The sequence below is a fragment of the Metopolophium dirhodum genome, chromosome 1 (genome assembly GCF_019925205.1).
Source record: "Metopolophium dirhodum isolate CAU chromosome 1, ASM1992520v1, whole genome shotgun sequence".
Taxonomy (NCBI): domain Eukaryota; kingdom Metazoa; phylum Arthropoda; class Insecta; order Hemiptera; family Aphididae; genus Metopolophium; species Metopolophium dirhodum.
This window is the reverse complement of record NC_083560.1, coordinates 134,365,198-134,381,353: the sequence shown is the minus strand read 5'-3', so window position 1 is coordinate 134,381,353 and position 16,156 is coordinate 134,365,198. Positions and strand designations below refer to the sequence as shown.

General features: G+C 32.7%; 2 protein-coding genes across 2 annotated transcripts; one reads left to right on the top strand and one right to left on the bottom strand.

The window, feature by feature from the left end:
* Positions 1–1,057: 1,057 nt before the first annotated feature.
* LOC132932524 (zinc finger protein 70-like) lies at positions 1,058–2,740 on the top strand. The gene is made up of 6 exons (XM_060998911.1): positions 1,058–1,139; positions 1,199–1,324; positions 1,388–1,513; positions 1,577–2,283; positions 2,354–2,476; positions 2,603–2,740. The coding sequence occupies exons 1-6, from the start codon at positions 1,058–1,060 to the stop codon at positions 2,612–2,614; spliced, it is 1,176 nt and encodes a 391-aa protein (XP_060854894.1). The 3' UTR covers positions 2,615–2,740.
* A 704-nt stretch (positions 2,741–3,444) lies between these two features.
* LOC132932523 (uncharacterized) lies at positions 3,445–5,363 on the bottom strand. Its single transcript, XM_060998910.1, has 5 exons — positions 5,089–5,363; positions 4,758–5,003; positions 4,438–4,674; positions 4,223–4,379; positions 3,445–3,456 (listed from the first exon to the last, which is right to left on the bottom strand). The coding sequence occupies exons 1-5, from the start codon at positions 5,361–5,363 to the stop codon at positions 3,445–3,447; spliced, it is 927 nt and encodes a 308-aa protein (XP_060854893.1).
* Positions 5,364–16,156: the final 10,793 nt, after the last annotated feature.

Genomic DNA, 16,156 nt, shown 5'->3' with positions numbered 1-16,156 from the left:
TATGCAAAAAAATATTGATATTTTAAGAAATTCTAAAAAATAAACTAATTTCTTTAGATGAATATTTTTTTTAATATTGTACATGTAGCACAAGGGTCTCTTAGTAATAAACAAAAAAATATAAATTGGACCAATAGCTATTTTAAAAGTCAGTTCTGTTAAAACCTGTAACCATGTATAATGTGATCTTGGAAAAATAAACTTATTAAAATTATTATCACATTGACAACAGTGCAAACATCCATTAATTTCCACCATCTTGTAATTTTTGATTATAGGCACTATCATACAGGGACTGGAAGGTGCAACATACCTTATAGAAAAAGAATTCATCTATCCAGGAGAAAATGACTTTTCACTAATATACAGCGGTAGGTTAAAAAAGGATATGCTTTTCCTCGGGCCAGCTGCATTTTGTAACCATGCATGCCATTCAAATGCCGTGTTAAAATGCATAAACAAAAAGAGGACAGGAGTTGTTACTACAAGACAGATCAATGTGGGAGAAGAAATAACAGTATTTTATGGTCGAAACTACTTTGAAAACCACAACACTCTATGTAATTGTAAAACTTGTGTTGACGAAAGTAGTGAGTTTTTTGAATTTTGTATATTATAGAGTCATGGGCACTTGATTTTTTTTAATTTTCTTTTTTTATATTTTAATTTCAGAGGCAAATTGCACATACTCAGACAACACACAAATTATTGCAGCATCACCTGAAAGTGAACCTGGTAACTTATTAGTTACCATGACTAATAAATGCAGTATATAAAAATGTTTATTTTTTTTTTTTTAGATTGCAGCTTCTTAGGCAACCCCGCTTGTGGTATGTTGCCCGAGAGTACTGCTGAAGTAGTGCAGGATGCGTCAGACAACCACCAACCACCTGTACAACCAATTGTTGAAAGTACTAATGATGTGGGAGATGTCAATGGTCAGTGTAAGTAATGCATGTTTTATAAATGGAATAATTTAATTATTTAAATCTCATTTTATTTTTTAGTGTCACATGTCTGTTTGTCGGCCGAAAGTACTGCTGAAGTGTAGTGCAGGATGCGTCAGACAACCACCAACCACCTGTACAACCAATTGTTGAAAGTACTAATGATGTGGGAGATGTCAATGGTCAGTGTAAGTAATGCATGTTTTATAAATGGAATAATTAAATTATTTAAATCTCATTTTATTTTTTAGTGTCACATGTCTGTTTGTCGGCCGAAAGTACTGCTGAAGTAGTGCAGGATGCGTCAGACAACCACCAACCACCTGTACAACCAATTGTTGAAAGTACTAATGATGTGGGAGATGTCAATGGTCAGTGTAAGTAATGCATGTTTTATAAATGGAATAATTAAATTATTTAAACCTCATTTTATTTTTTAGTGTCACATGTCTTTTTGTCGGCTGAGAGTACTGCTGAAATATTGCAAGAAGCGTCAGACGACCACCAACCACCTGTACAACCGATTGTTGAAAGTACTAATGATGTGGGAGATGTCAATGGTCAGTGTAAGTAATGCATGTTTTATAAATGGAATAATTAAATTATTTAAACCTCATTTTATTTTTTAGTGACACATGTCTGTTTGTCGGCCGAGAGTACTGCTGAAATATTGCAAGACGCGTCAGACGACCACCAACCACCTCTACATCCGATCGTCAATGTTTGCACATCAACAACCAATCATTCAAATGAACCGGACACCACAAATGTTTCACCTAAAAGAAAAAAACCGAAATACCATGATACCGTAAATATGTGTGATGAATTTGAGAATAATCCCATTAATGCAGAAGAAGGAGATGATGATGATGACGGTGAAGAGAATGATGCTGACAATTTGTTTCAGTGCCCTGAGTGTCCCAAAAATTTCAAGTTCAAAAGTTGGCTAAGTAGACATGCAATCATGCATGAACGATATTACCCATGCACATATTGCACTAAAACATACAAAAAAAAGTCCGAGTTGCAGTTTCACATACTGGCACATACAGGCCAGAAACGATTTAAATGCCCCGACTGCTACGCTTCATACAATGACTTGTCAAATCAAATAAAACACTGGAACCTTAAACACAACCCAGAGACTAAACAATATGAATGCGATAGATGTGGAGAAACATTTACTTGTGCGAGATACCTTAGGTATCATAATTATGCACACGATGGTGTCCATCCATATAAGTGTGACATTTGTGGAATGGAATTTAGTAGCCCGTCATTCTTGTCGAAGCACAGAAAAAAAAAAGCACATAACGTGACTATGGCAAACTTTGAAGTAAGAAATGCATTATTTATACTATATTATTTTTATTTAAATTATTTAAATTATTATTTATATTTTATAGCAATACCTGTTAGTATGGTCCTCGGAGACAAACGTTTTGAGAGAAAAAAAACACCAAAAGTGGTCGGTACGTGTTCTATTCCAAATCTCAAGTTTCATCAAACTATGCAAGGCATTTGACAATGTAATTAAAATAATATTTTCTTTATAAACTATGTTATAATAATAAAATTAATATATAATATGTTATAATAATTAAATAAATAAATAATTTATATTAAATATTAATACTAAATGAATATTGTTCCAGATTTGTCGATGAAGCGATGTTCTTTTGGATTTTCAGTTTGAATGGGCTGTTTTCAGATTTGTATACTTTGATGCTATTTATTTATACTGGGTTCTTTATTTATACTTAATTATAAAAACTATTTATGCTTCACCTCTTGTACACATTTTATAATGTTTCCCACATTCTTGTATTTTGAAATAACCTGTTTCTTGTTTGATTGTAGATAAATTCTAATAACTGTTACATACATTAAGTTGTTTATTGAATAAATGCTGAATTTTATTACAATTTTTTATCAATAAAACATTTTTTAATGAATAAGCGCATTCCATTCTACAACCAAAAGTTCTAATATAATAATATAATCTTGTTGATGTAATAACGTCGTTGGGGAATTGCAGTATTGACGAACAAATCATCTTTAATGCATTCTATTAAAAATAAATAAATACCATTTTGCAATGACAATGTTACAAAAAAATTTGTAAGGTAAAATTAAAGTCTTTAATTATCTAAAAAAGTATAGTATATTATATTTGCATGACATCCGGCCTATGTTACTGGACAACGAGATTTTAGAGTGTTATGTTTCCTGCTAGTTTCGTGTAAAAATACTGAATACCATGGAGGCACCGAGTGGACGGCTGTAAGTTAGGCTACGGGCAGCGGTAAAATTTGAAAACTGAAAAGTATACGTGGGATTGAGTTCTATACAATTGTAGTGTTCAAATACAGCGATTCGAAAGTCAAAGCACCCACTCATGTACAACTAATATATTTTTCATATAGCAGGATAGTAAGGTAAAAAAAAAATAACTAAAAACATTTAAACTGTATATTTTAATTTTTTTATTTGTTGATCACCATTCCTTCTAAAATTCAAATAATTATACAAAAATTACAAAATATTTTTTTTTTAAGTATTATATTTACCTTTTGTAAAATTGATGTGTTGACAAGAAATTTTTTCTTTTTCTATATTTTTCAGATTTTGCAGGTGTCAACATTATTGTAGAACAGCAGTTGTGGTTGGGGATTTTACTAAATTTGTGAAACTTAACATAATTTGTCAACGAATACAGGCTTTTTCGATATTTAGCTAATTCGGTATTAAAATTTAGATGGAACTTATTTGGGTCAATATTTAAATTTTTAACAATCAAGGAGTATGTGTAGTTTTTAATTTTTTGCATTTTTAATGTAATTTGTTCGGTATCCAAACTGTTATTGTATTTACACGATGTATTAAAATACGGTGATTTATTGCCTAAAAGAGTAGTTTCTAAATTAAAAATGCTCGAATAATTTGTTATTTCTATGTTAGTTATATTAAGTACCATTGTTATTAATTGGCTGCTGGACAGTAATTTATTTATATTAGGATTTTGGTAATTTATATAATATTCATAACCTTTTTTTTTGTTATCACGTTCCCTAAAAATAATATCTTTTGTAATCAATTTCATTAAAGTTTTTTTAAAATTTAATTTATTAATATCTGTATTTAATTGGAAATGGAGTATGGATGTTATTAAAATGAAGGCATTGAAATGGTGATAGACCTAAAATTATATGAATCAATACATTAGTTTAATAACTTAAAATAAGTAGGTAAAACATGTATATTATTATGCATACCGTTGAACGTTTAGGGTTTGATGTGTTTTGCCTAAGTACACATGCCACAGTTAAGACTTCATTGAATTCCAAGTATTCATTCTCAAACCCAGTATACACCATTAAGTACTTATGATTCATATCAATCAATAATTCGTTTTCATTGATAAATGGTCTCCTGTGTATAAAAGGTATTATTATTGGCATGCATGTATAATTTGTTTCACAATACTTACGGAATCTTGTATAGATCAAACATTAAATTGTCGCTAAATTCATCCATTTCTTTCATCATCTGCTGAAATTTAATTAGCACATAGCACTCGTAAATATAAATTCCAGCACGTGTGAGCACTGCATATTCATATTGGGAATAAATATTTAAGAATTTGTTGATGATGTTATATTTACTGCACAATACAAGATTCTTAAATATTTCGTGTAAAATTGCACCTACTTCTGGATTCTGGTTCCTATAAGAAAGAAATTTCAAAACAAAACAGATTTATTTATGGATGATTTTTTAAAATATACACACTATTAAACAAATACTTACAGTGATTCGTAATCAGTTTTGTACAATGTAGTTTTCATACCAAACGTTAAATAGGTATGTATAGCTTTAGATTTTTGGTTTATAAAAAGATAATCCTCTGATATTTTGGCAAATAATTCCCATAAACAATTAGTAATTATATTCATTGACAATAAATTACTAATTGGATTTAAATCTTTCTCATTGAAATATAATGTAAAATTAATATCCAAATAATCTTTGTCGTTGATCGGTACTGTAGATAAGCTGTAAAAAATTGTATACATGGATTTATTAATTGATTTATTAATTTTATGTCATGTTATTTGTTATTATAATTTCTTTTACTTACAGAGACTGTTCAAATTTTACTAGACAGTTGAATGTGTCACCATTAATAATTTTCATAATTTTATTTTTTTCTATGTTAATTGTTTTTTTATTTTTTTTCTTTAGGTTCCCATTTAAATTTATAACCTTATCAACTAAACTGGTTTTGTTAATGTCAATTTCATCTTTGACAATGTTAAAGATTGTTGATATTTTGGTGTCCACTTTTAATTTGTTTTTAAAACAACATGTGTTTACTAGACACAAAGATTGATTTAACACATCTTCAACCTTCATGTTGAAATTACCAGTTGATTGAATAAATAATTTTAATGACTCAACGTTCATTATTTTATCTTTAAACATCCCGATGACAGTTGATAGGCCAGCAGCAACAATTCTCACTGTATTCTGGAAGTAGTAAAATACACGTGTTATCAATTTAAATTATTTGAGTATTTGGGTGTATGAAACAGATACAAGTAATGCATTATTTGTTTCATTATACTTACATTACTAAAATAGTACTTATTTTTCATAACTTTAGTTTTTCTTTTTTTTACAATAATCGTACTCTGCACATTTCTTATTATTTCCTCTGTATAAATATAATCTCTAACTAGTGGTATGTTAGGTAAGACTAAAATATAAAACATACCTAATGTTATCCTTATAAAAGTACATGGAGAAAATTAACACTTACATGTATCAAAGGTTACTAGGTTAAATACTTACAGTCCGAAAAAAACAATTTGTCGAACACATTCTTATAGTTTCGGTACTCATTAAAGATGTGTTTTGGTAAATGGGATCTCAGGAAAATTTTTTTTGACCGTGTTGAAATGCATTTCAAAGCTAAAATCAGCAAAAAACATCTAATAATGTTCAAAACAACTACAATATATAAAATTAAATTTACATTTTAAAGTACGTTTGGCGTAATTATCTTTAACTATTGGTGGGTCATCATGAATGGTTGTTGATGTGCAAACATTGACGATCGGTTGTACGGGAGATTGGTGGTCGTCTGACGCGTCTTGCAATATTTCAGCAGTACTCTCGGCCGACAAACAGATATGTGACACTAAAAAATAAAATGAGGTTTACAATGTACTTTAATAACTTAATTAAAATCGAATAATATAATGACTGATTCCACACCTTATGCATTAGAAAACACACGTCTCCAGCTACCCCCTCCCCGTCATTTGCATGTAAAAAAAAATAAAAACCCTGTACACAGTGAGCTGACGGCTGAAGTCTGGCCGTTCTAGGTGCAATCACCCGGTAGACATGCAAATAGTACTTTAATAACTTAATTAAAAATCGAATAATATAATGAACGATTCCACACCTTATGCATTTGAATACACACGTCTCCAGCTACCCTCCCCTTCATTTTCATGTACAAAAAAATAAAAACCCTGTACACAGTGAGCTGACGGCTGAAGTCTGGCCGATCTAGCTGCAATCACCCGGTGGCCATGCAAATAGTACTTTAATAATTTAATTAAAAATCGAATAATATAATGACCGATACCATACCTTATGCATTAGATAACACACGTCTCCAGGTATCATCCCTGCTATTAACATGTAAAAATTTCAAAAACCCCGTATGCACTGAGCTGACGGCTGGAGTCTGGCCGATATCCCTGCAATCACCCGGTGGCCATGCAAATAGTACTTTAATAACTTAATTAAAAATCGATACCTTATGCATTAGAAAACACACGTCTCCAGCTACCCCCTCCCCGTCATTTGCATGTAAAAAAAAATAAAAACCCTGTACACAGTGAGCTGACGGCTGAAGTCTGGCCGTTCTAGCTGCAACCACCCGGTAGACATGCAAATAAAACATGCAATTTCTTACACTGACCATTGACATCTCCCACATCATGAGTACTTTCGACTGACGGTTGTACAGGTGGTTGGTGGTCGTCTGACGCGTCTTGCAACATTTCAGCAGTACTCTCGGCCGACATACTGGCATATATCACAGAAACAGTACTTTAATAAGGAGCGGATGGTTGCCGGCGGCGGCGGCGGCGTTCACATAGATGTTATCGGTATGCGGGAATCCCGCTGTTATTATAGAATAATTATATTTAGAGATAAGTCATAAACTTGAGGTGTGGGCAATCGCGGCAATCACCCGGACGTCATGCAAATATATTATGAATTAATTAATTAAATACCGAATAGTTGTGCGATCGACTTGAAACCTGTACCATTAGATTACAGACGTTTCAGACTACTATACCTGCTATTGGTAAAAATACTAAAAACCCTGGAGGCACCGAGTGGACGGCTGTAAGTTAGGCAATCGGCGATCGACCATACTCCAGGCGTCCGATACTGGACAACGAGATTTTAGCAATCACCGTGCAATCACCTGTGTCTCGCAATCACCTAGCAATCACCTGTGTCCTGTGCAATCACCTAGCAATCACCTAGCAATCACCTGTGTCCTGTGCAATCACTAAAATATAAAACATAATGTTATCCTTATAAAAGTACATGGAGAAAATTAACACTTACATGTATCAAAGGTTACTAGGTTAAATACTTACAGTCCGAAAAAAACAATTTGTCGAACACATTCTTATAGTTTCGGTACTCATTAAAGATGTGTTTTGGTAAATGGGATCTCAGGAAAATTTTTTTTGACCGTGTTGAAATGCATTTCAAAGCTAAAATCAGCAAAAAACATCTAATAATGTTCAAAACAACTACAATATATAAAATTAAATTTACATTTTAAAATACGTTTGGCGTAATTATCTTTAACTATTGGTGGGTCATCATGAATGGTTGTTGATGTGCAAACATTGACGATCGGTTGTACGGGAGATTGGTGGTCGTCTGACGCGTCTTGCAATATTTCAGCAGTACTCTCGGCCGACAAACAGATATGTGACACTAAAAAATAAAATGAGGTTTAAATAATTTAATTATTCCATTTATAAAACATGCATTACTTACACTGACTACATAGAGTGTTGTGGTTTTCAAAGTAGTTTCGACCATAAAATACTGTTATTTCTTCTCCCACATTGATCTGTCTTGTAGTAACAACTCCTGTCCTCTTTTTGTTTATGCATTTTAACACGGCATTTGAACGGCATGCATGGTTACAAAATGCAGCTGGCACATATTTACATAACAACCAGGTGATTGCTAGGTGATTGCACAGGACACAGGTGATTGCTAGGCGATTGCTAGGTGATTGCACAGGACACAGGTGATTGATCGGTGATTGCAAACAACCAGGTGATTGCGGGACACAGGTGATTGCTAGGTGATTGCTAGGTGATTGCAAACAACCAGGTGATTGCTAGGTGATTGCATACAACCAGGTGATTGCTAGGTGATTGCACAGGACACAGGTGATTGCTAGGCGATTGCGAGACACAGGTGATTGATCGGTGATTGCTAGGTGATTGCACAGGACACAGGTGATTGATCGGTGATTGCTAGGTGATTGCAAACAACCAGGTGATTGCAAACAACCAGGTGATTGCTAGGTGATTGCACAGGACACAGGTGATTGATCGGTGATTGCGGGACACAGCAGAAATTAATTAAAAATCTAATAATATGACTACCGACTTGAAACCTTCACTGTTTTATTGCAAATGTTCCTGGCTACCATCCCTGCTAGTTTCGTGTAAAAATACTAAAAACTCTGTACACAGTGAGCTGACGGCTGTAAGTTGGCCGTGCACCGTGGAATCACCCGGCAACTGTGCAAATTTCTATGATAAAAATTAATTAAATACCGAATAATAGGACTACCGACTTGAAACCTTCACTGTTTTATTGCAAATGTTCCTGGCTACCATCCCTGCTAGTTTCGTGTAAAAATACTGAATACCATGGAGGCACCGAGTGGACGGCTGTAAGTTAGGCATCGGGCAGCGGTAATATTTGTGACCCCCCGTACACCAAACTTCTCCGCCCAATGACTCTAACAGTATTCATTTCCGCAAAAATTTGAAAACTGAAAAGTATTCGGGGGATTGAGTTCTATACAATTGTAGTGTTCAAATACAGCAATTCGAAAGTCAAAGCACCCACTCATGCCGGGCGCATTCTACAAATGGCTCAATTATTATATAAGGTCTAAGGTCGATGATTCGTGGTTTGCTCCCGGCATTGGTGGGTGCTTTGACTCTCAAATCGCTGTATTTGAACACTGCAATTGTATAGAACTCAATCCCCCGAATACTTTTCAGTTTTCAAATTTTTGCGGAAATGAATACCGTTAGAGTCATTGGGCGGAGAAGTTTGGTTTACGGGGGGTCACAAATATTACCGCTGCCCGATGCCTAACTTACAGCCGTCCACTTGGTGCCTCCAGGGTTTTTAGTATTTTTACTAATAGCAGGTATAGTAGTCTGAAACGTCTGTAATCTAATGGTACAGGTTTCAAGTCGATCGCACAACTATTCGGTATTTAATTAATTAATTCATAATATATTTGCATCGGTGATTGCTAGGTGATTGCAAACAACCAGGTGATTGCTAGGTGATTGCTAGGCTATTGCGAGACACAGGTGATTGCTAGGTGATTGCGAGATATAGGTGATTGCTCGGTGATTGCTAGGTGATTGCAAACAACCAGGTGATTGCTAGGTGATTGCACAGGACACAGGTGATTGATCGGTGATTGCGGGACACAGGTGATTGCTAGGCGATTGCTAGGTGATTGCAAACAACCAGGTGATTGCTAGGTGATTGCAAACAACCAGGTGATTGCTAGGTGATTGCAATGATTGAAATTTGAACTTTCTGGGACATCGGTCACATTGGTATGCATTAACTGGAAATGAAAAAAATCCAAATGATGCTTCCATAAAAATAAAATATACAGTGAGCATTGTTATTACCTGTATTGGTATTCAAATTTCTGGAATCACTTTCATCATCATCATCATCATCATCAATACTCTCACCATCACTATTGTCACTTTTGTTTATATCCTGTAAGTCTTTACTAGTTGGCTGTGTGACTTTATCCTGCTCGATATCCATACTTACTGCTGTAATGAAAATGTAATGTATTCAAAATAATTCTACAGGTTTAGATATTGAAATGAACTTGTGCGTCATATATGTACCGGATATAATATAGTGTAGGATTAAACAATGATGTTTGTAAAACAATTAGTATTAAGAAATAAAGATGTTATTATAGTTTAGCATAAATAAGGTACAATCCCAAATCTGCAAGGAAGCACTAATTACATAGGAGGGATTGTCCTACTTAAATTTAAATATAAGGTACGATAAGATGATATGTAAGGGAGTTGGAAATGGACAGCACCAAGTGTCTATGCCTATTCGATTAATAGAACTCCGCCCTTTGGAAAACCGCAAACATTAATTATTATTTAGTATAAGTAATCAAAATATATAATAGTATACAATATCATAATAGTATAATAATAGTATAATATAATATTATTTTATATTTATTATTTATATTAATAAAAATAATTATAATAATTTTAATAAAAAGTTAATTGTATTGTTCTCCTCTCCCTCTACCACTATGAATTGGATTAAATTATGTATATCTGTGAATCTTGTAAGTATCTGTAAATATTATTATTATTATTGTCTTATTATATTATTATTACTATAATCATATACAAATACAAATAATTAATTTTATAATACATATAGTACAATAGCTGCTACGATCGCTGGGGAACAGACAACAGTAGCCACATTCACATACCGTACAAAAGGAAATTGATATCACAGATATAAAATAGTAGATAGCATGGAGGGTGGACGCTATCGAATTTGCCAGCAACTCAAATACATTAACTTAGTGCAGCACTGTGTATGACCGTAAGAGTAGTTGTAATTAATATAATATACATATTATTGTGATTTACTTAATATCAATAACATTTAATTTTTTTAAACAGCTGTTTCAAAAGAATCAAGAGTGAAATTTGAAGTGTTGCCCGGCCAATGTTTTCAAATGTTCTTGTGGTAGAATTTTTTTGGCACATACCACTTTCGCACCATACGCATTTTCGTTAGGAAATCTTGAACATGGTTCATATGTGAAATCATACTAAATCAGTATATTGTTGCATCTATTCTGACTAATGTACATGTAGAAGACCACCTACGGTGTTGTAATATTATTAACACATAGTACTAATCAATACTTTATATTCAATGAACAGATATCAGGGTTATGCAAATGGTTGTGCAATTTTGCAAAACATTATAGTCATAAGTAGAGACCGGATTTATATGCACTTAAAACCTTAGAAATAAGATGTTTCTATGCTCTATAATTTCATCAAAATATTCTTTAATATGCAAAAATATTCTTTTATGAAAAAATATTCTTTTTTGTAAAAATGTATTAAATACTGTAAAAAACAAATAAAAGTAATAGTTTATAAAATGTAAATTTATCCTAATCGTTAAAAAAATATTTAAACAGTCACATTTAACCTATAGAGTATAGACTATAGGTAATACGATGATATACTAGTGTACCTATATTGTTTAATTGTATTTTAGATGCATGAGTGTAACACATAATTACATACCTAAACTTCAGATTTATGAACTCAAAAATCAATAATTATAACATGTTTTAAATAATAAAAACAAAAACGTATTGTATATTGTTGAATAACATAATAATATTATGTATTAAAACAATGTAAACTTAAATAATTCAGCCTTATGAATTCAAATAATAAAATAATTTTGCATAAAATAGTTAAATACTTCAGTTAATGGCAAAGATTTATTTTATTAAGACCTAATTTAATTATTTTTTTTTTCATTTCAGATCAATAAGAACCGATGTACTGAATAATTTAAATTTTTTTTCCACTTTCAATTAATTAAAAATCATCACAATCAAAATTTACAAAATTATATTCAAACATCAACTTCAAAATCTCCTTCATCAACAGTAACATTTTCTGGTTCAACATTACAATTTTAAAATGAAATTTCAGCTATAAAAAAATACATACAGGAACATTATCCATAAAATACTACTTTTTTTTATTTACCTATCTGTTAGCATATATTTTCCAAAATGGCAGCCTCCGTACACGTATGAATCATTCTTGCAGATGGATGTGATTGAGTCTTCATATATTGAGTACAACATATAAGTGTAATTCCACACTACCCAAGGGGTCTTACAAATAAGCGCGTTTTTTTTATTAAGGTGGTTTCGCCTGTAGCCATAATCCATCGAACTGTTTTCACAGTTCATTGATTTTTATGCTGTAAAATAAAAAATAGAAATTATAATATTTCAAGTACATCAAATTATCTAAGTTTTAATTTATTACCTTCTCTTTTTTGTGCCTTGATTAGCTCCATGGATTGCAGAATTCCGCAGGACAATGTTCACACTTAAATGCCATGACCTTTGCATGTGAATTTAAATGGTATCGTAGGGTTTATATTGCACTTGCTTACCACCATCACTTGCTTGTATAGTTTGTGATTACAACTGCCATGCAGCATAGTGTAAGAAAAACTTTTTATAGTTCACAAATTCAAATAATTTATATAATTGTTTTTTGTCTTCTGTTTCAGTTACCAACAACACTGTGGAAAAACACCACGATATTGCATTACAATCCAGCGGTTATCAGATTAATTTGATAATAAGAAATACGGGGCCACTCGTTGCAGTGTGACCGTAGAGAGGGAATATTGTGTTGATGGCTTGCCATACGTTAACGCAATTGCCTATCGTTTATACCGGAGTAATGCAAATTGCGTTCGCCCGGCACTTATAATACGAAATAAAATTACTAAAAATCCAAATTTGGTACTACCGCTTTCAAAAAGATATCCCTCGACTCTACATAACTTACTCTATACCCCCAAATAGTTTTAAGTCCCCTGGGAAGCCTATTAGACTTGTAGTGGGGTCAAAATCAGTATTTTACCCATGTAATCCCGCACCGATATACCGTTTGTACCCCCCCCCTCCCCCCCCCCCGTTGAAAACTTTTGACTTACTCCAAATCATGCGGCAACCATATGCTAAACTATAGCTTTGCAAAGTTATTTTAAAATAACCATCCACCCTACAGCTATAAAAAATACGTCCTTTGAAAGAGGAGGTAGTCTTCTATTCTGTGAAAACGTTTTGTGGGATAACATTTGAATTGGTTGGCGATGAGGAGATGATTACCGCAGCAGGTCCGAATTCGTCACATCATGCGGCAACCGTATGCTAAACTATAGCTTTGCAAAATTATTTAAAAATAACCATCCACCCTACAGCTATAAAAATTACGTCCTTGGAAAGAGGAGGTAGTCTTCTATTCTGTGAATGTACTTAGGAGGTTAACAATCGTGATGGATGGCGATGAGGAGATGATTACCGCAGAAAGTCCGAATTCATGACATCATGCGGTTACCGTATGCTAAACTATAGCTTTGCAAAATTATTTAAAAATAACCATCCACCCTACAGCTATAAAAAATACGTCCTTGGAAAGAGGAGGTTGTCTTCTATTCTGTGAATGTTCTTAGGAGGTTAACAATCATGATGGATGGCGACATTAATGTACTTACTAACAAATTATACCTAAATGTTTTTTTTTTGCTATTTTGTAGAGTCCATCGCTACATTTCCATCATTGTAAAAAGGTGTGATGCAGGTATATACTTACAGGATATAAACAAAAGTGACATCGAGCAGCATAAAGTCACACAGCTAACTGGGATAGACTCAATTAATATAAACAAAAGTGATGATCAGAATAGTGACGTCGACGATGATGATGATGATAGCAGTGATTGTACAAATGATAATGGTAATAACAATGCTTACTGTATATTTTATTTTTATGGAAGCATCATTTGGATTTTTTTCATTTTGTCATGATTGTAAAAAATCAAATATAATATTCGTTAATATATGTACGTAGCGGGCTGATTTTAGTTGGTGTGTGTGTGTTATGTGTGTTATGTGTTGGTATTTCGTGTTGATCGTTTGTTGTTATTTTAAGTAGTTCCTCAAAGGTTAATGTTGTGTCTTGTAGTGGATGTGTTGTTAGAAGTATGTCTAAATGTTGTTTGTAAGTTTTTAAATTTTGTTTGTATGCTGTGTGTATGTCTGTTGTCGTGTTGTTCAGTGTCAATGTCAATGAGTTTAAAAAAGATGAGATAAATTTAGTTTTTCTGAGTAATTTGTTGAACGTGTATTCTTTGTTGATATATGATGGTTTATGAGGTGTGTTTTTCCACAGTGTTGTTGGTAACTGAAACAGAAGACAAAAAACAATTATATAAATTATTTGAATTTGTGAACTATAAAAAGTTTTTCTTACACTATGCTGCATGGCAGTTGTTATATACTCTTCTTGTGTTATGTTGATGATTCTATTGATGGTAGTGTCATAGTGTTTCGAAAAAAGTGATTTAATTTTTGGTAGATTTTCAATATGATATGTGGTTTTTTTATGAATTTGATGGGTGGATATATATTTTTGATTTATTAAACTATTGATGGTGAATTTGAAATTTGTCTTAGTGGTGAATGGATGATTGCACATGGTCATGACAATTTTTACATGGTTGAAAAGTGTATTAAGCTGAAATTAATAGTTAGATATGTGAATAATGTATTTAAATGTGTAAAATAAAAACAAAAAAAAATGTTTTAATAGGAATATAAATACTTACAGTGTGATTGGAAGGGCTTTTAGAATATGAAAAGTACAAGTAGGTGCATGCTAATATTAATGTTTCATTATAATTATCGACAGGAGGTAGGCGAAACATAGCCATACACTCCTTGTCGATAATTATATTGTGTGCCGAATGATTTTCTCCTGGACATCTATAATGTTAAAATATTATGTTAAAAGTATACGAGGTGTGTCAGATATAACTGGCTTTTGGAATACATTTTCTTGTAATAATTCATAATTTTTATTTTTGATTCTAAGAGTGAATTACAAATGTCTTAGATTTAATCGGAATACTGGTCTCAACACTTACCCCATTTGCAAATTCACATCATCCACAGTATGGTAAAATTTCCACCAGGTGTCCAGGCTAGAAATAAAGCATTGGAAGTCCAAATCCAACATACACAACATACGGTGGTGAATGGTCTCCGTCGCATTCACCACCATATGAGACCATTTCACTATGCCTTCAATTGATGACTGAAATCTGGCGATGTACCTCACCACCAGTTCAGTCTTCACCAGCCAGATCTTTTGATCGAGAAGCGTACAAATTGCATCACTGAAAAATAAAAAAAATAGTAAATAAGAAGTTTGTAAATAACCTATGAACCATTTCACTCACTTTTTTGGATGTACATTCAAATTGTACATTAAATGTTGATTGAGGCTGTGGTTTAATGCCAGAGCCGTACTCATATCCAATTTAGACGAGTGATTACATAGGGGAGGAGGCTGAGGTTGAAAAAAGTCTTTAAAAAATGGGTCTAAATATGAGGTTTCCGGATTAATTGGTAACGATTTTTGTAAAGAAATAAATTTTGAGTGACATTGTACCGAACCATTTTGGAATAATTTAACTGTAGATTTAATTTGATTTGAAATAAATTTTTTCCCCAATTTTTTGCTGAAAGTTTTATTGACGAATTTTGAAGCTAAAGATTTTAATTTTATGTATTCCCCCCCTAAAATTGTTTCTTCCTCATTCTCCTCCCCTATGTAATCGATTGCCTTTCTAATATTTGTATACCTTGATGGCGCCTGTAAAAAATGTATTATTGTATATAATATATTGTATATATAAATTTTTTTTTACCTACTTCAGTGTTAGCGTATACGTGGAATTGAATGTCACCAAGGTTGTTCTTGATAAAAGAATTAAGATTTTCAACACTATCGACCCTGCAGTCAAAACTTTTCACGAACCACAATAGTGATTCGCTACTCTGTGTTACCCCGCCATTCGGTATTGCCGCTGCGAGCAGCTTAACCATGTTCTATAAGATTTATTTACTGGTAAGATTTACGTCAAAAAAATAACAAAACACCAATGCTGTTAAAAAAATAAAACATTTATACCTCATTTGTCAAATGTTT